Source organism: Cervus canadensis, chromosome 12 (assembly GCF_019320065.1).
Source record: "Cervus canadensis isolate Bull #8, Minnesota chromosome 12, ASM1932006v1, whole genome shotgun sequence".
In the NCBI taxonomy this organism is placed as follows: Eukaryota; Metazoa; Chordata; class Mammalia; order Artiodactyla; family Cervidae; genus Cervus; species Cervus canadensis.
In genome coordinates, this window is record NC_057397.1 from 6,467,737 (window position 1) to 6,487,860 (window position 20,124).

General features: G+C 55.1%; 1 protein-coding gene across 1 annotated transcript in view; it reads right to left on the bottom strand.

Moving 5' to 3' along the window:
- Window positions 1–7,943: 7,943 nt before the first annotated feature.
- Window positions 7,944–20,124, bottom strand: part of COL22A1 (collagen type XXII alpha 1 chain) — a 221,792-nt gene continuing 209,611 nt past the window's right edge. The window contains exons 57-64 of the mRNA XM_043483931.1: window positions 19,062–19,133; window positions 18,871–18,906; window positions 17,832–17,876; window positions 15,821–16,000; window positions 14,153–14,219; window positions 11,475–11,657; window positions 9,370–9,447; window positions 7,944–9,110 (exon numbers count right to left, since the gene is read on the bottom strand). Coding sequence (XP_043339866.1) covers window positions 8,920–9,110; window positions 9,370–9,447; window positions 11,475–11,657; window positions 14,153–14,219; window positions 15,821–16,000; window positions 17,832–17,876; window positions 18,871–18,906; window positions 19,062–19,133 — 852 coding nt within the window. The 3' untranslated portion in view covers window positions 7,944–8,919. The remainder of the gene's footprint in view (window positions 9,111–9,369; window positions 9,448–11,474; window positions 11,658–14,152; window positions 14,220–15,820; window positions 16,001–17,831; window positions 17,877–18,870; window positions 18,907–19,061; window positions 19,134–20,124) is intronic.

Consider the following 20,124-nt stretch of genomic DNA (forward strand, 5'->3'; position numbering starts at 1 on the left):
AGCTCAGAAGGACAGGCCTCCTCACTGGGGGAGGGGGTGGCCTCAGAGAGGAAGAGGCTGGACCAACTTAAGATGGAGAGGAAGCCCCTTCTCCCTCCATCAGTCCCAAAGGGCTTATGTAGAAGGAAATCATCAGGTCTGCTAAGATTCCAGACACAGAGAACGTGTCTGTTAATGACCAGCTTTTTGAGCCTTCCGGAGCAGTAGGTGCTAACAGATGGATTCTAAACGGGGAAAAGCCCTTGACAAGCATCCACTCAAACAAACAAAGCCAATAGCTCTGCTTTTTTACTAGAGGCCAAAGAAACCCTCACCTAACTCTGCAACAAAATTAGCTCCGACTTAAGGAGGCAAAGCCGATTCTGCGGCTCCAGGCTGGAAGGGAATCCCGCATCCTCCTGCAATGAATAAGAGGCTGCAGGGCTGGCCAGGTGTGGGGGCTTGGAGGACTCCACGTTTCTCTGCAGGGGAGACCCCCTGCCCTGGACTGGAAGAGCCATTCCACCCATTGGATAAATAAACCCCCCTGGGCCGCCACCACTGCCCAGAGAACTGAGGCTTCTCCTCTTGGGCGTGGAGCATCCAGGAATGAAAACAGGGCCTGTGAAGCTGGAAGCTTCCAAGAAGGGCAGTCCTGGAGGAGGCTCAGAGTGAGAGCAGGGGTGAGGGGAGAGGGTGGCGGGTTCTGGGAAGGGGAGGGAGGAGGAGGAGGAGGGCGAAGAGAGAAAACGAGGAGGAGGTGGGAGAGAAAAGGCAAGGGAGGGCCCAGCCGGCAATCACAAAGATGCAAGGCTGCCCGTGTAGGACACAGGGGAAAGGAGACCGAGAAGGGCAGAGAGCCCAGGAGGGGTGAAAAAGGAGAGCCAGACTCTAGAGTCGAGGGAGAGAGGCTGGACTGTCAGAGATCAGAGATGCATAGAGAAAGATGAGAGAGAGCAGAGACAGGCGTCAAACCCATACTAGCCATTTCCAAGGGGATCCATAACTATCTTGTCCCTCCTCTCCCACCATGAGCAGCCCCCAGCCCCGTTCCTGCCCACCTCTGACAGAGAAAATTCTTTCTAACACAGGCTTGTGACCTTTTCTTCCCAGTCTTTCTCCTGGTAACCTGTCTAGTCCCTGCACCCTATTCTCATCATTCTCCCATAAGGATGTCCCATCCCTGAACCCTAAGTAGTGACTCCCCCAAAGCCTCCAGCCTGACTGCGTGCCATGGTGTGACCCCCTCCTCCGCAGCACCTGGAACTTCAGGTTGGGACCAGATGCTGAAGACCATGGTACTTATATCTGCCCCTTCCTAACTTGACTCACCTGTGCCTTTCCTGGGATCTCCTTCTGGCACCTGGATTTGCTGGGCGGCCCCTGCATCCTCCCTCCAGGTGGAAGGTCACCAGCTCTCTTTACATCGGGGCATAGGTCCAGACCAGTGCTCTCTGTTGGGCCGCTGTGGGTTTAATTCCTCCTGAGAGGCCTCCCGACCCCTTCCGGGCTGGCAGGAGGGACGGCCAGGGGGGCTGCGTGTCCCGACTCCATCCCGTGAGACCCACAGCCCCCAAAGGAACCCAAGCTGGGGGTGGAGGATGTCTGTCCCACGGGACTCCTCATGTCTGAGACAGCTCATCTCTGCAGACCTCTGTCCAGACCAGACCACACTTGTCTCCTGAAACAGGATGAAAAATAGAATCCAAGGTTCCCCAGGGTGGTTACTTATAGAAAACAACCGCCAGTTTGCTGGAAGACTGAGCGACGATAAAGAGAAGTCTCCAGGGACCCAGACCCGCACCCCCCCATCTGATGGGCGGCCGGTGAAGGAGGAGGGCCCCCGGAGCCCACGTCCACACCAGGACGCGTCTGACCTGCCGCTGACAGGTGACCTGGAGGAAGTCATCACACCTCCCTAGTCCCCGTGTTCTCACCTATAAAACAAGGCTTGGGACACCTGCCCCCACGATGGCTGTCAGACAAAGGGAGCAAGGCTGCGGGCACACAGTGGGGGCCATCATTCTCAGATGATACTGGTTTTATGTTTATTGTGGAGTCTTCCATATCTCTGCAGATTTCTCTTCCACAGCGCTGAACAGGTTAAATTGTAAGGCTCTGCTGCTTGTATGTCTGGCTCCCTCTGTGTTGCCCAGAAATACTGTCATAGAGATAATTACGTACATATGATGACATAGATTTACCTTAAATCTCTCCAGACTGTGACCTCCATCCATCAGATGGGCTTGTGTTCTTTCAACTTACCATCCAAAGTGCCTGGCACCACATCTGCTGAGCTTAAGCAAGCCAGCGTCCCTCTTGAGGCTGGACACAGGTCCTCCAGCCTGGTCTCTGTGATGTCCTTTGTCTTTAGGGTCCCCACACGCTCAGACCATCAGAGGATCAGATGTGCCCTGAGTGGCAGCTGGCTGGGTGATTCCTGCCAAGTTCTCCATTCTTCGCTGACTGTGGGGAATATTCTGGAAGGGAGTCAAGGTGAGACTGGGACAGCCCACCTCTCCAGCATCTCCATAGCAACAGCCACAGTGCTGTTCCACACAAAGGATCTTGGTTAATGATGTGATCAGAGGTCACGCCACCAGGACATGGCCTCCTTGCCAGGCTGTCTTTCAGAACAGGGCTAGCCTCATCGGCTCACTCCCTTTCCAAACATCAGGGTTTTAAGAGGTGAGGACAGGAGCTGTTGAAATGGGAAATCGGCCTGGCAGTCAGCAGTCTGCATCTGCAACTGCTTTGTCTTAAGCCCCTTTCCAGGTCTTCAGTGTCTTGACAACAGAAACATCCCTTACTTCACGCTCTCTCCTTCCCTAGGTGAACCTCCTAGCCAGATTTGTGGTTTGTCAATGGTTTTAGTAACTTCCTATAAATAGGCACACACTTGGAACCCTGACTTCATAAAATAGCACCACAAAAGAAACCTGAAGCAAGATGTTCCCAGCTGCAAAGGAAAGGAGAGCTACAAAACAATTGCCCTGAAATAGCATCTTCCCAACCATATGCCAACGAGCCAGAAAGGCCACCTGCCCCCTTCTAGTAACTGAACAAGTGGCATCTCCTCTCCCCAACTGGAGCGTTCTTTCAAATGTATGTCTGGAGTTCACCTCTGCACAGAGCCAGGAGAAAGCAGTCATCATGAGAAAACACCGGGGAAGGAAACAAGGTGACCTGGGTCAAGGCTGCAGTTTCCAGCTCCCTGGACGGCTCCGTGTAGTCCCACAGCGTGTTGTGTGTGTATTTGCGATAGGTGGGTTCACAGTTCTGCCACTGTTTCTAAATTACCATGGGAAGAAATAACCAAGCCCAGCCCCTCATAGATGTGTTACAGGATAAATAGTTCAGTTGGTCACTCATGTCTAACTCTTTGCAGCCCCATGGACTGCAGCACGCCAGGCTTCCCCATCCATCACCAACTCCCAGAGTTTACTCAAACTCATGTCCATCAAGTTGGTGATGCCATCCAACCATCTCATCCTCTGTCGTCCCCTTCTCCTCCCGCCTTCAATCTTTTCCAGCATCACAGTCTTTTCCAATGAGTCAGTTCTTCACATCAGGCAGCCAAAGTATTGGAGTTTCAGCTTCAGCATCAGTCCTTCCAATGAATAGTCAGGACTGATTTCATTTAGGATGGACTGGTTGGATCTAAACCTAGGGGAATATGCTTTGAAAAACATATGAAGCAAATATTTGGTTTGAAAAGTTTCTCTACTTGGATTACTGTAAACAGATGAGCAAAGTGGACTCAATCACTCTGTTTGTTAAAAGCATTTGTTTCTATATATTTATTTATTTGGCTGTGCTGGGTCTTTTTGCAGCATACAGGATTTTAGTTGCAGCACATGGAATCTTGGTGATTTTTTTTTAGTTGTGACATATTGGATCTAGTTCCCTGACCAGGCTTCTAACCCAGGGCCCCTGCATTGGGAGCACAGAGTGTTAGCCACTGGACCACCAGGGAAATCCCTCAATTGCTCTTGATGGAAGACAAAATGAGATGTTGTAAAGGGCGGATTCATGTGCCCTGCTTTTAGGTGTTAACTCACCTTCTTGTGGTCATCATTTTAAAACATACATATACCAAATCATTCTGTTGCACACCTTACAATTTTACCATTTTACATGTCAATCATATCTTAATAAAGCTGCAAGAAAAAAATGAGCCTCATGGACATCTTGTGAAGAAGTTAGAAGCGTTAGTCGTTCAATCATGCCCGATCCTCTGCGGTCCCAGAGCACGCCAGGCTCCTCTGTTCTTGGGATTCTCCAGATAAGAATACTGGAGCGGGTTGCAATTCCCCTCTCCAGGGGATCTTTCCGATCCAGAAATCAAACCTGGGTTTCCTGCATTGCAGGCAGATTCTTTACCTTCTGAGTCACCAAGGAAGCACCGCCCCCCCTCCCCCACTGAAATCCTGTGAACTCCTGTTAATTCCATTTCACAAAGGAGGAAATGGAAATGTGGGCTATTCAATGATGCAGCTGACATCCCCAGGCTGGCACAGGTGCAGTGCAGAGGGGATCTTCTCACCTGGACAGCTCACGAGGGACCAGAAGTGAGGGTCGCTGATTAACAGCTGACCAGGGGCAGATCTGCCCTGACGCTGGGCTGAACTCAATCCAGGGATGTTCTCACAAATCCTGGCTCCCAGAAGGGGAAGGCTGCTGATCAGGGAGCTTCCAACATGCCTCCAGTAACGATCACGGTTGTGCCCTGAGCAGAGGACAGAATGTTTCCAAGCCAATACCAGTGTGGCTGAATCCACTCCTGCTGCCCACCTCTGGCTGGAAGAGAGGTGAGCTTTATTACTGGTTCCACACAGGAGAAGCACAGGTTCTGGAGGCCTCTGGGAAGCCCCTGGTCTGTCATCATTTATCAACTATCTAAATGCAGTTAGATATTTAGATAACTGTTCCTTCTGGGGACCAGAACCAACTCTCCTGCACCTCCTTCAGGGCATTCCAAGAAAAGAACAGAGGTTCATGGAGATGGGTCCTTGGGCTGCAGCCATCAGCAGGCAGAAATTTGAGGGTTGGCTGGAAAGCACCAGAAACAGCAGGCTGGGGCCTAATTATCTGGACCACTTATTCACACTCTCTGTTCCTTCCAAACACACTGGAGCATCCTCAGACCCTGAGGAGGAAGCATCTCATCTTTGCAGGTCTTGAGATCCGACTTCCTAGGTAGCTCAGTAAGTAAAGAATCCGCCTGCAATGCAGGAGATGCGAGTCTATCCCTGGGTCGGGAAGATCCCCTGGAGGAGGAAATGGCAATTCACTCCAGTATTCTTGCCTGGAGAATCCCATGGACGGAAGAGCCTGGCGGGCTACAGTCCACGGGGTCACAAAGAGTTGGACACGACTGAGCGACTGAGCACACACACACGAGATCTGGGACCAGAGCCCACACCACAGCTCGTGGCCCCAGGCAGGTCCCAGCTTGGAGACGGAAACTACCCCCCTGGAGCCCACCATAGTTTGTCCTGGCCCCTCGTACCACATGCCGTGGGGTCTGCTCTGTTACCAGGTGATACTCGTGGGAGCAGGGACTGCCCCACTGACTGTGCACTGCAGGTATTGGAACAAAGGTATGTTGGAAGTTCTCCTGACTCTGATGGTGTGTCTACAATCTGGAACTTTCTGTCCGACCCTCCAAGCACCCGGGGTTTATATCCATCTCAGTTTAGAACTAATGGTAGTGACTTCCTCTTCCCTCACTCACATGCTGGGGCTTCATCCATGCGTTAGGTGACTCCGAAGCCAAAGGGCTCTCAGAGCTGCACTGTGGATATGAGGCCAGGCTGCGGGTGTGAGGCCGTGGTGTGGGTGTGAGGCTGAGGTTTAGGTGTGATCCGGGGGTACAGGTGTGAGGCCGGGGGTGCAGGTGTGAGGCTGAGGTTCAGGTGTGATCCGGGGGTGCGGGTGTGAGGCTGGATGCGGGTGTGAGGCTGGGGTGCAGGTGTGATCTGGGGGTGCGGGTGTGAGGTGGGAGTGCAGGTGTGAGGCCAGGGTGTGGGTGTGAGGCTGAGGTTCAGGTGTGATCCAGGGGTGCGGGTGTGAGGCTGGGTGCGGGTGTGAGGCCGGGGGTGCGGGTGTGATCTGGGGGTGTGGGTGTGAGGTGGGAGTGCAGGTGTGAGGCCAGGGTGTGGGTGTGAGGCTGAGGTTCAGGTGTGATCCAGGGGTGCAGGTGTGAGGCTGGGTGTGGGTGTGAGGCCGGGGGTGCGGGTGTGATCCAGGGGTGCGGGTGTGAGGTGGGAGTGCAGGTGTGAGGCCAGGGTGTGGGTGTGAGGCTGAGGTTCAGGTGTGATCCGGGGGTGTGGGTGTAATCCGGGGGTGGGGGTGGGAGTGCAGGTGTGAGGCCAGGGTGTGGCTGTGAGGCTGAGGTTCAGGTGTGATCCGGGGGTGCAGGTGTGAGGCTGGGTGCGGGTGTGATCCGGGGGTGCGGGTGTGATCCAGGGGTGGGGGTGTGAGGTGGGAGTGCAGGTGTGAGGCCAGGGTGTGGGTGTGAGGCCGGGGGTGGGGGTGTGATCCGGGGGTGCAGGTGTGAGGCCAGGGGTGCAGGTGTGAGTCAGGGTGTGGGTGTGAGGCCAGGGGTGCAGGTGTGAGGCCGGGGGTGCAGGTGTGAGGCCAGGGTGTGGGTGTGAGGCTGGGTGTGGGTGTGATCCGGGGGTGCGAGTGTGAGGCTGTGGTGCGGGTGTGGGGCTGAAGTTCAGGTGTGATCCAGGGGTGCGGGTGTGAGGCTGGGTGCGGGTGTGAGGCCAGGGGTGTGGGTGTGATCCGGGGGTGCAGGTGTGAGGTGGGAGTGCAGGTGTGAGGCCAGGGTGTGGGTGTGAGGCTGGGGGTGCTGGTGTGAGGCTGGGTGTGGGTGTGATCCGGGGTGCGGCTGTGAGGCCGTGGTGCGGGTGTGGGGCTGAGGTTCAGGTGTGAGGCCAGGGGTGTGGGTGTGAGGCTGGGTGCGGATGTGAGGTCGGGGGTGCGGGTGTGATCCGGGGGTGCAGGTGTGAGGTGGGAGTGCAGGTGTGAGGCTGAGGTTCAGGTGTGATCCGGGGGTGTGGGTGTGAGGCTGGGTGTGGGTGTGATCCAGGGGTGCGGGTGTGAGGCCGTGGTGCGGGTGTGGGACTGAGGTTCAGGTGTGAGGCCAGGGGTGCAGGTGTGAGGTCAGAGTTGCAGGTGTGAGGCCAGGGGTGTGGGTATGAGGCTGGAGATGCAGGTGTGACCCAGGGGTGCGGGTGTGAGGCTGGATGCGGGTGTGAGGCCGGGGGTGTGGGTGTGATCCGGGGGTGTGGGTATGAGGTGGGAGTGCAGGTGTGAGGCCAGGGTGTGGATGTGAGGCCGGGGGTGTGGGTGTGAGGCTGGGTGTGGGTGTGATCCAGGGGTTCAGGTGTGAGGCCAGGGGTGTGGGTATGAGGCTGGAGATGCAGGTGTGACCCAGGGGTGCGGGTGTGAGGCTGGAGGTGCAGGTGTGATGCAGGGGTGTGAGTGTGAGGCTGGGTGTGGGTGTGAGGTCAGGGTGGGGTCATGGGGTGACTCCTGCCCTGGTCTGGACTCTCACTGAACCAGCCCCAGGGTGGTAACAGGGGATGATGGATGATGGCGCCTATAATGATGGTGGTCCTCAGGCCAGGGGCTGGAAATGGCCCCCAAGCTTTCCCCAGGCAGAGCTGTAGACCTGGGTCCTTCCCACCCACCTGCATCTGCTGTGAGCACATGGGGAGGCCTGTGCCCCTGAGGCTGCAGGGTCCACACCCCCTAAGAGTTGCCCCAGCTCTGAATCCAGGAATGGGCCGGGGGACACACGCTTGCTCACACACGGGGAAAGCGAGCACATGGCCTGAATGGCGGCTCTGTTCTGTGCTCCCTGGGGGAAAAATGATGCCTCCCTGGCCTCGAGGGGTCCACATGGGGGCAGATGCTGGCGATAAGGAAGGAACCATAACAGGAAGCAAAAGAAAAGGAAACTCAGATTTATTGAGCACCTGTTGAGCCGGGCGAGTCATTCACAGACATACACTCAACGCCAGAAGCTGGAGACACATGCGTCCTGGCTCTGGCCAGCACCCCGGCCAACTGCCCAGCATCAGACACACGGGAGTGGTCTCTGGACCCTCTCATTTCAAAATTAAAGTGAGTGAAACCAACAGAGGGGGCAGGGAGGAGCCTATCCATGGCTCAGAAGCCAAGTGAACAAACAGGGGTGTCTTTTTCCACGCCAGCTCCCTCATTTTTGGTGCAGATGCCGCAAGATTCCAGGAAGCAGCCTCCAGCCATGTGCACTGTGTCCCTTCTGCAGGCTTGAGGCCTGGAGGCACTGAGCTGCTCCCAGAGGACGGATCTGCCCTCTGCTGCATGCACCCGCCATCCAGAGCAGAGGCTGCACCTTCCTTCTCTTTCTGCTTCACTTACTTCTCCTGGGAAGCAGCGATTGTCGGCTAATCTCCCTGGGCGACCTCTGGGCACAACCAAGAATAGAAGCCCATTGTCCTCATTTTCTTAAAGTCTCCTTTTGAGGAAAGAGGTAAGTTTGGCAAGTCTGGTCAGGGTTTCATAGCACCGAGAGTTTCCTTAGAATTGGCAGCTAAACTTCAATCGGGGACCGTCAGGAGAACGAGAAACGTCCTCTGCCTCACAAATCAGGTTTCCCCAACTTCGGAGCAGAGGGGAAAAACTCGAAAAGCATTACCATATGAAATAACAATAATAATAATTAACAATAATAATATTATAATCTGACCGACCGGCAGCATCTGTTGGTTTTAATAATGTTGAGGTCTCTTAAGAAAAACAAGACACAAAAAAAACCACACATGATAAAAGAAAGAAAAAAAAAAACACGTGGATGAAATGTCTTAAGACCTCTGGCTTCCCATCGGGCTCTGCGTTCAAGTTTCAGAAATCCACCAGCGTCTCCTGGCATCCCGGCATCTTCTAGGGGCCCTTCACGTTACCGGGTCGAGCAGCAGCGAGGCTGGCAAAGTAGGCACACTGCGAGGGGTCGCACTGGCCCGGGGGGCCGGGGGGGCCCGGGGGGCCAGGATGTCCAGCTGGTCCTGTCTCTCCTTGAGGCCCGGGACTCCCGGGAAGCCCATCTTTAGCATAGCCAGGTTCCCCCGGCTGACCTGGACCAAGGAGCAAAAGAAAGAGACGGTGGTTCAAGTTCCGTCCGGAGCGCACACGAGCCCTGATGTCACTACTTGCATTCACTAGTGAGCTGAGGATGCCACAGGCTCAGAGGAAACAGCCCATGGCCTGGGCGCTCTGCCTGGAGAGGTGAGAACGGTCCCCGCAGATACTGTGCAGGCAACGGCTGCCCTTTGCGTCTGACACCCTGGGGCCTGGTCCCTCCCCTACCCCAGACTCCAGCCGAACCACTCCTACCTGGGATCCCAGGGGGTCCCATCTCGCCTCGGAGGCCAACTCCAGGTGCACCTGGGTCACCTTTGGCTCCTCGCTCACCTGGTGAGAAAAATATGTGTCTTTGATGATGGAAACTCACAATGGTGGTGGAGGGAAGGGGCCCCACCATGGGGCTGGGGGCAAGGCCAGCACTGTGTCAGATGCCTCACTCTGTTCACACACTCATTCATGCACACTCACACTCAAGCACATGCTTGCACTCAGAAATATGCCCATGTGAATACCAAAATAGACAGCCCCTCCAAAACATTTGCTCAAACACACATGTAAACATTCACTCCAGTGTGATAACTACCCAATGATACATGCACATATGTACATTCACACATACATTATACAAACATGCATACGCTCATAAACACATCAGACACCCAAATGTTCACACTCTCTCCTATACAAACACATATGTCCACACACACCCACTGACACATGCCTACACGTCCCTGTGTTCTCAAAGCATTCTATCTGAGCCTTTGTCTAGGAGGAGCTGGGAGATAAACAAACCTCAGTATACATAAGACACAGCCCTGTTCTTGAGAAGCGTGAATTCTAAGACAGACGATGCAGGACACAAAGAACATTCTAATATGAAGCAGAATCAGGTAAGTGTTAATAATCACAGGAATTTAAAACCCTTACATGTTCAGAAGAAAGAGGGTTCATTCCCCCGGGAGCATATCTGAGACGATATTGGGGTTAATACTATACAAACTTGATTAAACTGCCTCTCAGCTTTTTTGTTTCATCATTCCTTTTCTTTGATATGTTGTCTCTAGAATATCTCCTGTATTATCTTTTATAATCCAAATTGAAATTTTGCCAGTTCATGGAGATTTTAGGCCATTCTTATCTATTGTTCCAGTTACTATTTTCGGTCAGTCTTCTGTCACAGTCTGACTTTTCTATGCTTTACACTTTCTTATTGGCATTTATTTAGTATATTTTGTTTCATCAACCAACAGAAGACAGACTTTAAAAAAGCTCAGAAGGAGAAACATTACAAGGTGATGCTTCTCAGTGAATGAAAATTAAGGGGGAATTCCCGAGCGGTCCAGCGGTTAGGACTCCACACAGTCACTGCCTAGGGTGTGGGTTCAATCCCTGGTTGGGAAACTAAGATCCCACAGTGTGGTGCCCGCCCCCATCCCCGCCCCAGAAAAGAACTAAGGAATGGGAGACTGAAGGAGGGAGATGTGGCCGCTGAGATGATAGCACCGCCTGTCCCCTACCCCATGATTATTCCTTGCCGGACAGAGGGGTGAATGACCAGGCTGCTGAATTTGGGGCCAGGTCCTTCCCCGCCCTTCCACATCTGTCCGCCTGCAAAGACAATGCCTTCCTCTGTGTACTGGGCGCTGTTGACGGCGGCAGGCACTGCCGTCCTTGCAGGAGAGGCTCGCTGTGTCCAGCACAGCCATGTCCAGGTCAGGTATGCCCCTGAGAGCCGGAGAGCTGGCAGCCACATCCAGGTTTAGCTCAAACCATTTTATTCCCATGGAAAAGCGTTAGTCGCTCAGTTATGTCCGACTCTCTGCGACCCCGTGGACTGTAGCCCGCCAGGCTCCTCTGTCCATGGACTTCTCCAGGAAAGAATACTGGAGTGGGTAGCCATTCCCTTCTCCAGGGGATCTTCCCCACCCAGGGACTGAACCCTGGTCTCCTCCATTGCAGGCGGATTCTTTCCTATCTGAGTCACCAGGGAAGCCCATGGACAGCTGGCATCTAGTGCCCATTTGCCTGGAGATTAAATGCCATATTTCTTAGTGACTTCTCGAAAGAGGAAAAAGACATCATGTGTATTCCCTGGACCGTGAGCAGTGGAGACGGAGAGAGACCAAGACGGAAGCAGGAAACAGACACGCTCCTCCTGCCAGAAGCATCATTTTGCAAAAACATCAAGTATGAAAACCTCTTAGGCAGATGAAGAAACTCCACAATGTCTACACGCAGGGTGTTAGCAGGCTGCAGGGGTGCAGAATGGGCAGACTCGTGCATATTCAGCGGAGCATGTGCTGTGCATGCTGGTTCCTTCTCTACGAAGCACCTCTTCCCAGCTTCTCACTCACCTTTGGGACCGATGGGGCCAGAGGGTCCCTCCAGACCCCCCTGCCCTGGCCTTCCTGGCTCCCCCACGGGGCCTGCCCGACCTGGAAGCCCATCTTTTCCAGGAGGCCCTGGGGGCCCGGGTCTGCCTTGAGAGGCCTTCGTGTGCGCAGAGGGCATCTGGGCCAGGAGGTAGGCGAGTTTGGCTGTGGAATAAGAAAACCAGAGAGACGTTTCATGAAGGAGGGATAAAGGACCGAAGACAGGCTGGCAGCGCACTGCAAAGCTCGAGGCAGTAACAGCTGTGAAACAGCAGTGACAGAGACACACCAAGAGCGCGCTGCAGGGCGCGTGTCCATGTGGACACTGATCCGGGGCCAGGCGGCTGGGCTGGGGTCCCAGTGCCACCACTGCCGGCGGCGTGGCCCTGGGCAAGCCACCTACCCTCTCTTAGCCTTCTCTGCCTTTTCTGCAAAACGGGGGCAATGAAACGAGCCCCACCCCGTGGGGCTGGTGGGAGGATGGAGCCGACAAGACGAGGCATCACAACGGCCCCCAGCACGAGACCTAAGTGGGGCATGGACGTCGCTGCCTCCCTCGAGACGGCAATGACAGCAGCAGAAACTGTTGTAGCTGTCAGGCTGGGGAAACTGAGGCCCATGGGGGAGGGTGAGACTTCAGTGGCTTACACAGAGCAACTTAGGGACTTCTAAGTGTGGAATTCCTCATCTATAAATGAAGGGCTGGACGTGATGTCATTACTGATCCTTAGGTGTGTGAATCGTGAAGATCACAGGCTGATTCAAAACCCCAGAGGTCCAGCCGCTGACCTCCATGCCCTCCTAATGCACTGGGAATACACAGCCCACCCCAGGGCCACCGGGGGCTTTTCCTTTTTTTTCCAGACGATCAGGCCAAGCCCTTCACCTGGCAGGGGGAGTGACCCAGCCCAGAGAGGCAATCCTGACACCCTCCTGGGTTTCGGTGGTAAAACTGAAGCAGAGTCGGGTCTTCTGACAGCCTAGTGGGGGGGCGCTCCCGAGCAGCCCCTTCCCCACCCTCCCACTCGAGGAAGTGGGTGGGGCGTGCGCCGACCCGAGACCTGGGCACACAGCTGCTTGGCTCACAGCCCAGACGCTCTCATCTTGAATGTGGAGCGGATGCTTCTGATGCTTCCTCCTCACAAGATTGTTTAGAAGAAAGGACTCAGCTCAGCAGATGCTCCGTCTGAACTTATTCAAAACAGGGCTCATCTCTGCCCAGGGACTGGAAACTCCTCATGTGCCCGACAAATCTAACACCCAGAAGAAAGGCTGTCGATGGGCATGCTTGCACACAGGAGATCTCGGGACCACCCCGCCTGGCAGGAGTCCCCGTTCCAGCCTCTGAGATCCTTCCTTTCTTCACCCTCCTTACCACCAGCCCAGCTCTGTGCTGTCCTCTCCAGGGAACGGTCTCTGGTTCTCCTGGGCAGGGAGATGGACCATGCTCACTCACCTGGACACCCCAAGAGGGAAGTGAGAGAGTCATCGTGTTACGTGCTGCGCCCACAGACCCAGTGCAGAGCCTCAAACGTGCCAGGAGGAAAATTTCACTGAGACCTGACCATGTGAATAAGCGTGCCCGTCCCCGCTGCCCACCCATGCCTGGGAATGGTGGTGGGTTTTCGATCTTCCTGAGCCCAGAGTGGCCTGCGACTTTCTTCTCCTAACAGTTTCCAACACAGAGGGCGGTGGGGAATGAGATGGGAGAGGATGTGGTGGCTAAGAGCCTGGACTCTGGAGCCCAGCTGCCTGCATGCAAACCCTGGTCAGACACTCACCAGCTCTGCAGCCTCAGGTAGGTTACTTAGCGTCTCTGATCTTAACCATCATACATGGCTCACGTGCTCACAGAGGCTTCCTTACGTCAGTAAACACGTCTGGGTTCTGAGAACTCCACCTGACATGGGGCTGGCCCTACACGCTGGTGCTATGACTATTACTTTCCCAACCCTCCCTTCCTGAGTCCTTGCTCTGTACAGGGCTCATGCAAGACTGGGATTTCACAGTAAATCCTACATAGGAGAAGTACAAGGATTCTAGTTCCTTGAAAGCACAGTGTGTTCCAGCTCCCATTAGGGTCTCTGCACATGCTGTGTCCAAGCTCTGGAGTCTGGTCCTTGGTTTTAGCTCCCATGGCCCCTCCTCCAGGAAGCCTTCCCTCACCTGCTCCCCACCCTCTTTGCCATCTTAGGTTCTTTCCCCTGTCCTCTTCTGTGCCCTCCACATCACATAAAATCACAGGCATTTCCTTACTATACCGAAGTCATCTTGTCTATGTCTCTGTCTCCTGTTCTGGGCTGTGAGTTCTACAAGGCCCATTGCAGGCCTGCCAGAGCTCCTTGTTGATTAGATAAACAACTGAATGCACAGATAAGGGCTGATGGCAAGGCTGGTCCTGCAGGTGGTGAGCTCCCCTTCCTGGAGGTAATCAAGCAGCCATAGCTCAAGCGTCCTGAGAGAGCGGCCTGGAGCAGGGTCTGTGTCAGAAGCTGGCAGGAGCCTGCAAAGTGTGCCTCTCTGCTGACTTCTGCAGAAGCTGCCCTGAGGCTGCCTTTACCAAGCCAGGCTGCAGAGGTCCCGAAGGAGGAGTGAACGGATTACCGCCGGGGTTCACACAGCATCTAGGACCCGATGCTGTAAAAAAGCCAGCGACTCACTTTCCAGCTGTTTCTCCAGTTCCTCCTGGATGAGCCGCCGCAGGACATCCATGGATGGAGACTCACCCTGGGAGGAGGGTGGGAAAGCAGAGTTACTCACCTTCCCAGGACCGCCTGCCTCCTGAGACCCAGAGCACTCAGGAAACCAAGACGGCCATTGCCATGCAGACCACAGCTCCCAAGTCCAATCCCTTTAACACCTAGAACCATCTCCCCTCCCCTCACCATGCAGGCAGCATCCTTGCATCTTGCATGGCGACCTGGACGCCTTTCCCCCTGAAGCCCCTGCTCCCTCTCCTTCCTGCACAAACCCCCTCCCCAGCCCTGGACCCAGGAGGCCTGGCGCTGAGTCTCTCAGGGCTGAAGTCCCCCCACCTGCAGGGCCAGCTCGCAGGCTGCCCCGCGCTATCTCGGGCTTGCTTCCTCCCATCGGCCACTTGGCGGCTTTGGTGTCTGGCCTGCCCTGCTGGCCCCACACAGACGATGAGCCGTGGGTCAGCGGAGCAGAGCCCTGCCTCCAGGCCCCCACAGTGACATGCAGCTCTTGGGGTGATCGGTGAGAGCAGACCTCACGCCACGCTGGGCTCCTCCCTGGTCGTCAGAGCCCTTCAGGGAGGTGTCCACTCCCAAGGGTGGGTGGGCTTACTGTGCTCATTGTTGCAGCCCCAGCATCAGGCTTATTGTCTTATTTCCCTTTTTTCCTTTCTGGCCAATGATCTTTTATGTTACTCCCAGAATTCCCATTCCTACCCAGAGCAGCAGGACACCCAGCAAAGACTCGGTGGGTGGGGGTGCTCTGGAAGCCCACTGAGTCCGCCAGCACCTGCCCTTGGCTGAGGGACAGCACCTGGCTGCCTGGCCTCTTCAGGGGGGTGAAACCCAGGCTGACCACAGAGCCCCGCAGGGACAGGGCCAGAGCCTCAGAGCAGGCGGGGCACGGGCCCCGGGCCTGTGCTCTGGGCCACAGGAGGGGCCCCCGAGGACCACGCAGGCTGCAGAGCAGGGGTGGGGCGGTCACACGGACCTGCCAACCAGCCCCCAGGGACCGGCCCACCCAGCTCTGCCCGACACACTACGGCCAGCGTGTCCCTGTGTTGTGAGACTGTCAAGTTAAGAGCCTGGCCACAAGAATAACTGTGTTCAGAGAAAAAACAAACTGCTCTCAACAAGCCTTTCCTTTTGCACTTGGGAACAGCTAGACCCAGAAGACCCAGAGGGAAGACCCAGCACCCCAGACAGTAGACAGGAGGGAGCCAGAGCCGGGCATCGGGCAGACGGGGAGGGAGCCGTCCCCATGGGGAAGCTCGGGTCACCAGGAGCCTCTGCATCTTCTCGACTGCCTGCTGCATGGGGTCCTGGGCAAAGAGCATCACTGCCCAGGAGTGAAGCCTGGACCACAGGGACAGAGGGACTCTATCCTCAAGCCCATTATAAGCCACATGCATCATTTCATTTAACCATCACAGCCAGCCTGTCGGGAGAGAGAGGCATCCTCGTCCCTTTTGGGAGGGATGGGAGGGCAGGCTCAGAGAGGACAAGCAGCAGTCAGCCCCGGTTCACACAGGTCACCGGTACTTGCAGCCTGGTCCCTCTGGAGCCCACACACCCCTCTGGCTTCCCTTGAAATCCCAAGGAGCCCCAAGTTTGAAGCATCGCCCACACGCTTACCCTTAGCCCTGGAAATCCTGGCTGGCCTGGAGGCCCTGGGGGACCGGCCGGCCCGTTCTCCCCAGGTGGTCCCTGGGGGCCCATGAGGCCTGTGTAACCTTTGTGGCCTGGGATCCCAGGGTCACCAGGCTGGCCCTTCCCACCGGGAGGGCCTTTGTCACCTTTGATGCCAGGATCTCCCTAGAGGAGGCAAGAAGAGCGTCAATGAGCAAAGGCCTAGAAGGGACCCCCAGGCTGGACGAGCCCCAGGCTGCAGGAGGGACCCCCGGCCCCGTGTCCTGCAGGCCTGAGACTCTGCACTGGTGCAGACAGGACTCTGGGCCCAGAAGGACAAAGCTGCATGCTCGCGTCATGCAGGAGGTCTGCTGGGGACGAGGCGCAGAATCTGACTTTCAGATCCCAGTCTCGTCTCCTCCCAGCAGAGAAGGCCAGTGCAGTGATGAAACCATCTGCCACTTAACACATTTATGTGGGAAAGTGTGAAAAATGGTGGAAAAAGTCTGATAGGTTCGGGGGGTTTACATAAAAAGTATATGTACGTGCACGCCCACCTGGTTCTGAGCTCATGGATTCCAGAAAGACACAAGCAAGTGCACAGCGACAGACCCAAGAAAAGCGTGCTGGATGGGCACCTGGTCTTCACCGCATTCACTTTTTTTGTGTGTGCAATTGACATTGTTTAACTGTATCGCTTTTCAACAATAACAGTAAGAACAATGAGTTTAAAAATGAATGCAGCCAGATTTGAGGGGGGTCTCCTAAATTTCTCCCACGTGATGGGTTTTATGGGGACATTGTCATCCGTGGGTGGTCTCCAGTGTGGGGGTCTGGGAGGGTCCCTTTCATGCATCTCAGTGCCAAGGCCTGTGTTACAGTGTTTCCTATTTATTCCACGTCTCTACATCCCTCTGCGGTGAGAGGACCTGTCCCACATTTCAAATGTTCCAGAGTGGAAGGCATGAGGAGCCTGACCGCTGTCTGGCAACCTTCCACGAAACCACTTAACGGGTGAAGGCAACTCTCCTTTATTGACTGGGTATTAGAGAAGCTTCTATTTATTGATTAAGTATTAGAGAAGGTTCATGGTCTGAATTCCGCGGCTCCCAACCAAAACTCCAGCGTGTGACAGCTCTGGCCAGCTCCTGGCTGGCAGCACCCTCACTGTATTCACAGCCACAGCTCCAGCCCCTGGGTCCATCCTCAGGGGCCAACAACCACAAGAGTCACAGTCACTGGGAAGGAGAAGGGCGAGAGATGGAGGTGGGGCGAGAATCCCTGACCTCTCAGCTTCCATTTCTCTCTGGTCTGCAGGGGAAACCAGTCCGCACCCATCCAACTTGCAAGGAAAGCAGAGATAAACTCTGCGGGACCACAGGAAAAAAACCCAGGGCGGGTATGGGGTGGCAGTGCCTTCCGGGTTGGGCAGCAGCGGGAGCCTGTGATGGCCAGTCATGTGGAGGACTGTTTAATTTCTCTGGAGGGATCAGGGGTTGTTATGGGTGAGAGAACGCCCCCTCCCCCCACCAGTGTTTCTTCCAAAACAGAATTGATTTTTTACCCTGTTGTTTTTTTTTTGAAGGAATGCAATGTAAAGAAAAGCTTTCTGAGCACAGTGCCAAGACGATTCATTATGGGAAAATCTGTTCCCTTGTCACCTCCAGGGACAAAGCTGGTTCTTGGCAAATTGGCAGTTTGGGCTCCAAGCATGTCATGCACAGGCTTTCGCGCTCGGGGAGGAGACAGGGAGATTTGTCAAAGTCTGGGCATGCTTGCCTCCGAATGTGTAATTGCAATGATTTTACTCCCTAAAATAACAACCATGAAAACCACAACAAAACCCCAACAATGGAAGAAACCTCCTGCTGTGAGCTCACAACTTCTGGGGGGGCAACAGAGAACAGGGAAGCCCCCACGGGAGCTGCTCCCCTGGCTAGGCAGCTTCTTAAAGCCCTGGACACAGGCCCCTTGCCCCCGGGAAGGTCGCCTGCACGTGACCACGTGTCCCACTCACCCTTTCTCCTCTGAGTCCTGGCTCTCCTGGCTTCCCAGGCACTCCCTGCAATGAAAGCAAAAGAGGGCAGTCACTTCACCAGGGGCATCTCTGCCCTTCTTAGTCCTTGCTGCCTGCGGAGGACAGGAGGTCCTCCGAGAGTCCTGCTCTTGTCTGATCATAAGCCCCCAACTCTTATGCACCCATCACCCTCGCCTGTCAGTTCCTGAAACATGCCACATTCTCTCCCCAGTGCTTCACATGTGCCGAGCGATCTTTTCCAAAAGCCCTTACCTGTCTCCCCCATCCCTTCCCACCCCTGCCCCTGCTCATCCTGAGGTCTGGGAGTAACCAGGGCTGGAGTATCTCTGCTGATGGAGCCCGGGGAGGACAGAGCTAAGGCATGATCTGGAAACTGGCATCATGCTGCTGGGTGGAAGGACTGTGGGGGGCAAGGCTGAACATGAGAAGTCAGTTGGGAGGTCCCTGCAAATGCCCAGGTGAGAGATGATGATGATCTCAGTCAGGTCTCTTAGCGGGAGAGCTGGACAGAGCTGGGCAGAGCTGAGAGGTACTGGGGAGTCAGAATGGACACGTCTTGTTAATGGACAGGACTTGCTGATGGGCTGGGTGCAGACAGCAATAGATAAGTGAGAGATGTATCAAGATGGCACCCTGGAACCAGCTCCCACGCAGAGTGAAAACACGGACCTTCGCTGAGAAAGCACTAGGGTGGTCTAGTGGCTAAGACTCTGAGCTCCCAGTGCTGGGGTCTTGGGTTTGATCCCTGGTCAGGGGACTGCATCCCACATGCTGCAGCTATGAATCAAAGATCCCACGTGCTGTAACTAAGACTAGGTCAGCCAGATAAACAAATATTAAAAAATAAAATAAAAAGAATGCACTAGGATTTCAGGACAGTGACAGCAGAACACAGAAGCAAGTGCAGGTGCCCTGCTAAGCCCAGGGCCATGTGAGACAGCACATATCACCCGCCCATGCAGTGATCTATGTCTCCCACAGGAAAGGGTCCCCAGGAGAAGAGGGGTGTAGTACTTGCCTCCTTGCCTGGGACTCCTTTCTCTCCTGGCTCCCCCTACGATACAAAACAAGTATCAGTTAGCTGCATAGCATTAGCATGTTGCACGTAACACGAATGTCTTTAAAACAGACACTTTCGCTTGAGTCGTCTCTAGCAATGACAATAATCAAGGGTCCAGCCACGGAGATCCCAGCAGGGTCCATGCTCACCTGAGGCCCCCGGGGACCCAGGAAGCCTGGGAGCCCTGGGCTGCCGTTTTCTCCTTTGGTTCCCTTCTGGCCCTGCAGAGGGAAAACGGGGCATTCACTCTTCAAGGTTAAGGGTCAACTCAAGAAGGTTCAGAAATCTCGTAGCCCCTCTGTTATTCTGAGCACGTGAACAAAAGGAAAGACAACCCTTTTCCTGGCATGGAAGGGCTGGGATAGGGACAGAAGCTGTTCTGAGAATCTCTCCCACTGGTGGGGGACAGGAGGAGAATTTCCTGTGAACAGTCAATGGCCTCCGCGTTCAAAGCAACAGAAACACAAAGGGACAAACAAAACTCCTTGATGGGTATGGGCTTCCTTGGTGGCTCGGGCACCAAAGAATCTGACTGCCAAGCAGGAGATGCAGGTTCGATCCCTGGATCGAAAAGATCCTCTGGAGAAGGAAATGGCAACCTGCTCCAGGATTTTTGCCTGGGAAAAATCCCATGGACAGAGGAGCCTGGCGGGCTACAGTCCATGGGGCCCTAAGAGTCAGACACAAGTCAGTGACTAAGCCACCACCTTGACACATATGGGGCCCCTCTAAGTGACCTGCCCGGAGCAGCGGTGCTCCTCTTCCCAGTTGGCCAGCGGTTCTCACGGTTTGGCTCACTTTTGGGGGTAAAGTGTGTGGGAATCTTTCAGCTGCAACCTTTCTGGGAAGCCACCAAATGTGGGTCAGCCCTTCTGCGGCCAGCTCTGCACTGGGGGTGGATCAGCCTCGTGACGCAATCCTTCCTGTCTGCGACGTCTCAGCACAGGTGACAAGACTCCTGCGATGGTTCCTACATGGCCGTCCCTGGTCCACCAGGACGATGGCACTCACAGGGCACCCAGGTGCCCAGTGTGCCTGGGAATGACGGCTCTCCCTGGACCACGGGGGTTCCTGGCAAACCAGGATGGGCTGCTCATCCTGACTTCCACAGTGACAACAGCTAGCCGGCCAGATGGGTCTGCCCATTGCCCCGTGCAATTACTGCTTGAGTACCAAACTATGAGGATGTCCTTCTCAAGAGGGTTGCCAGTT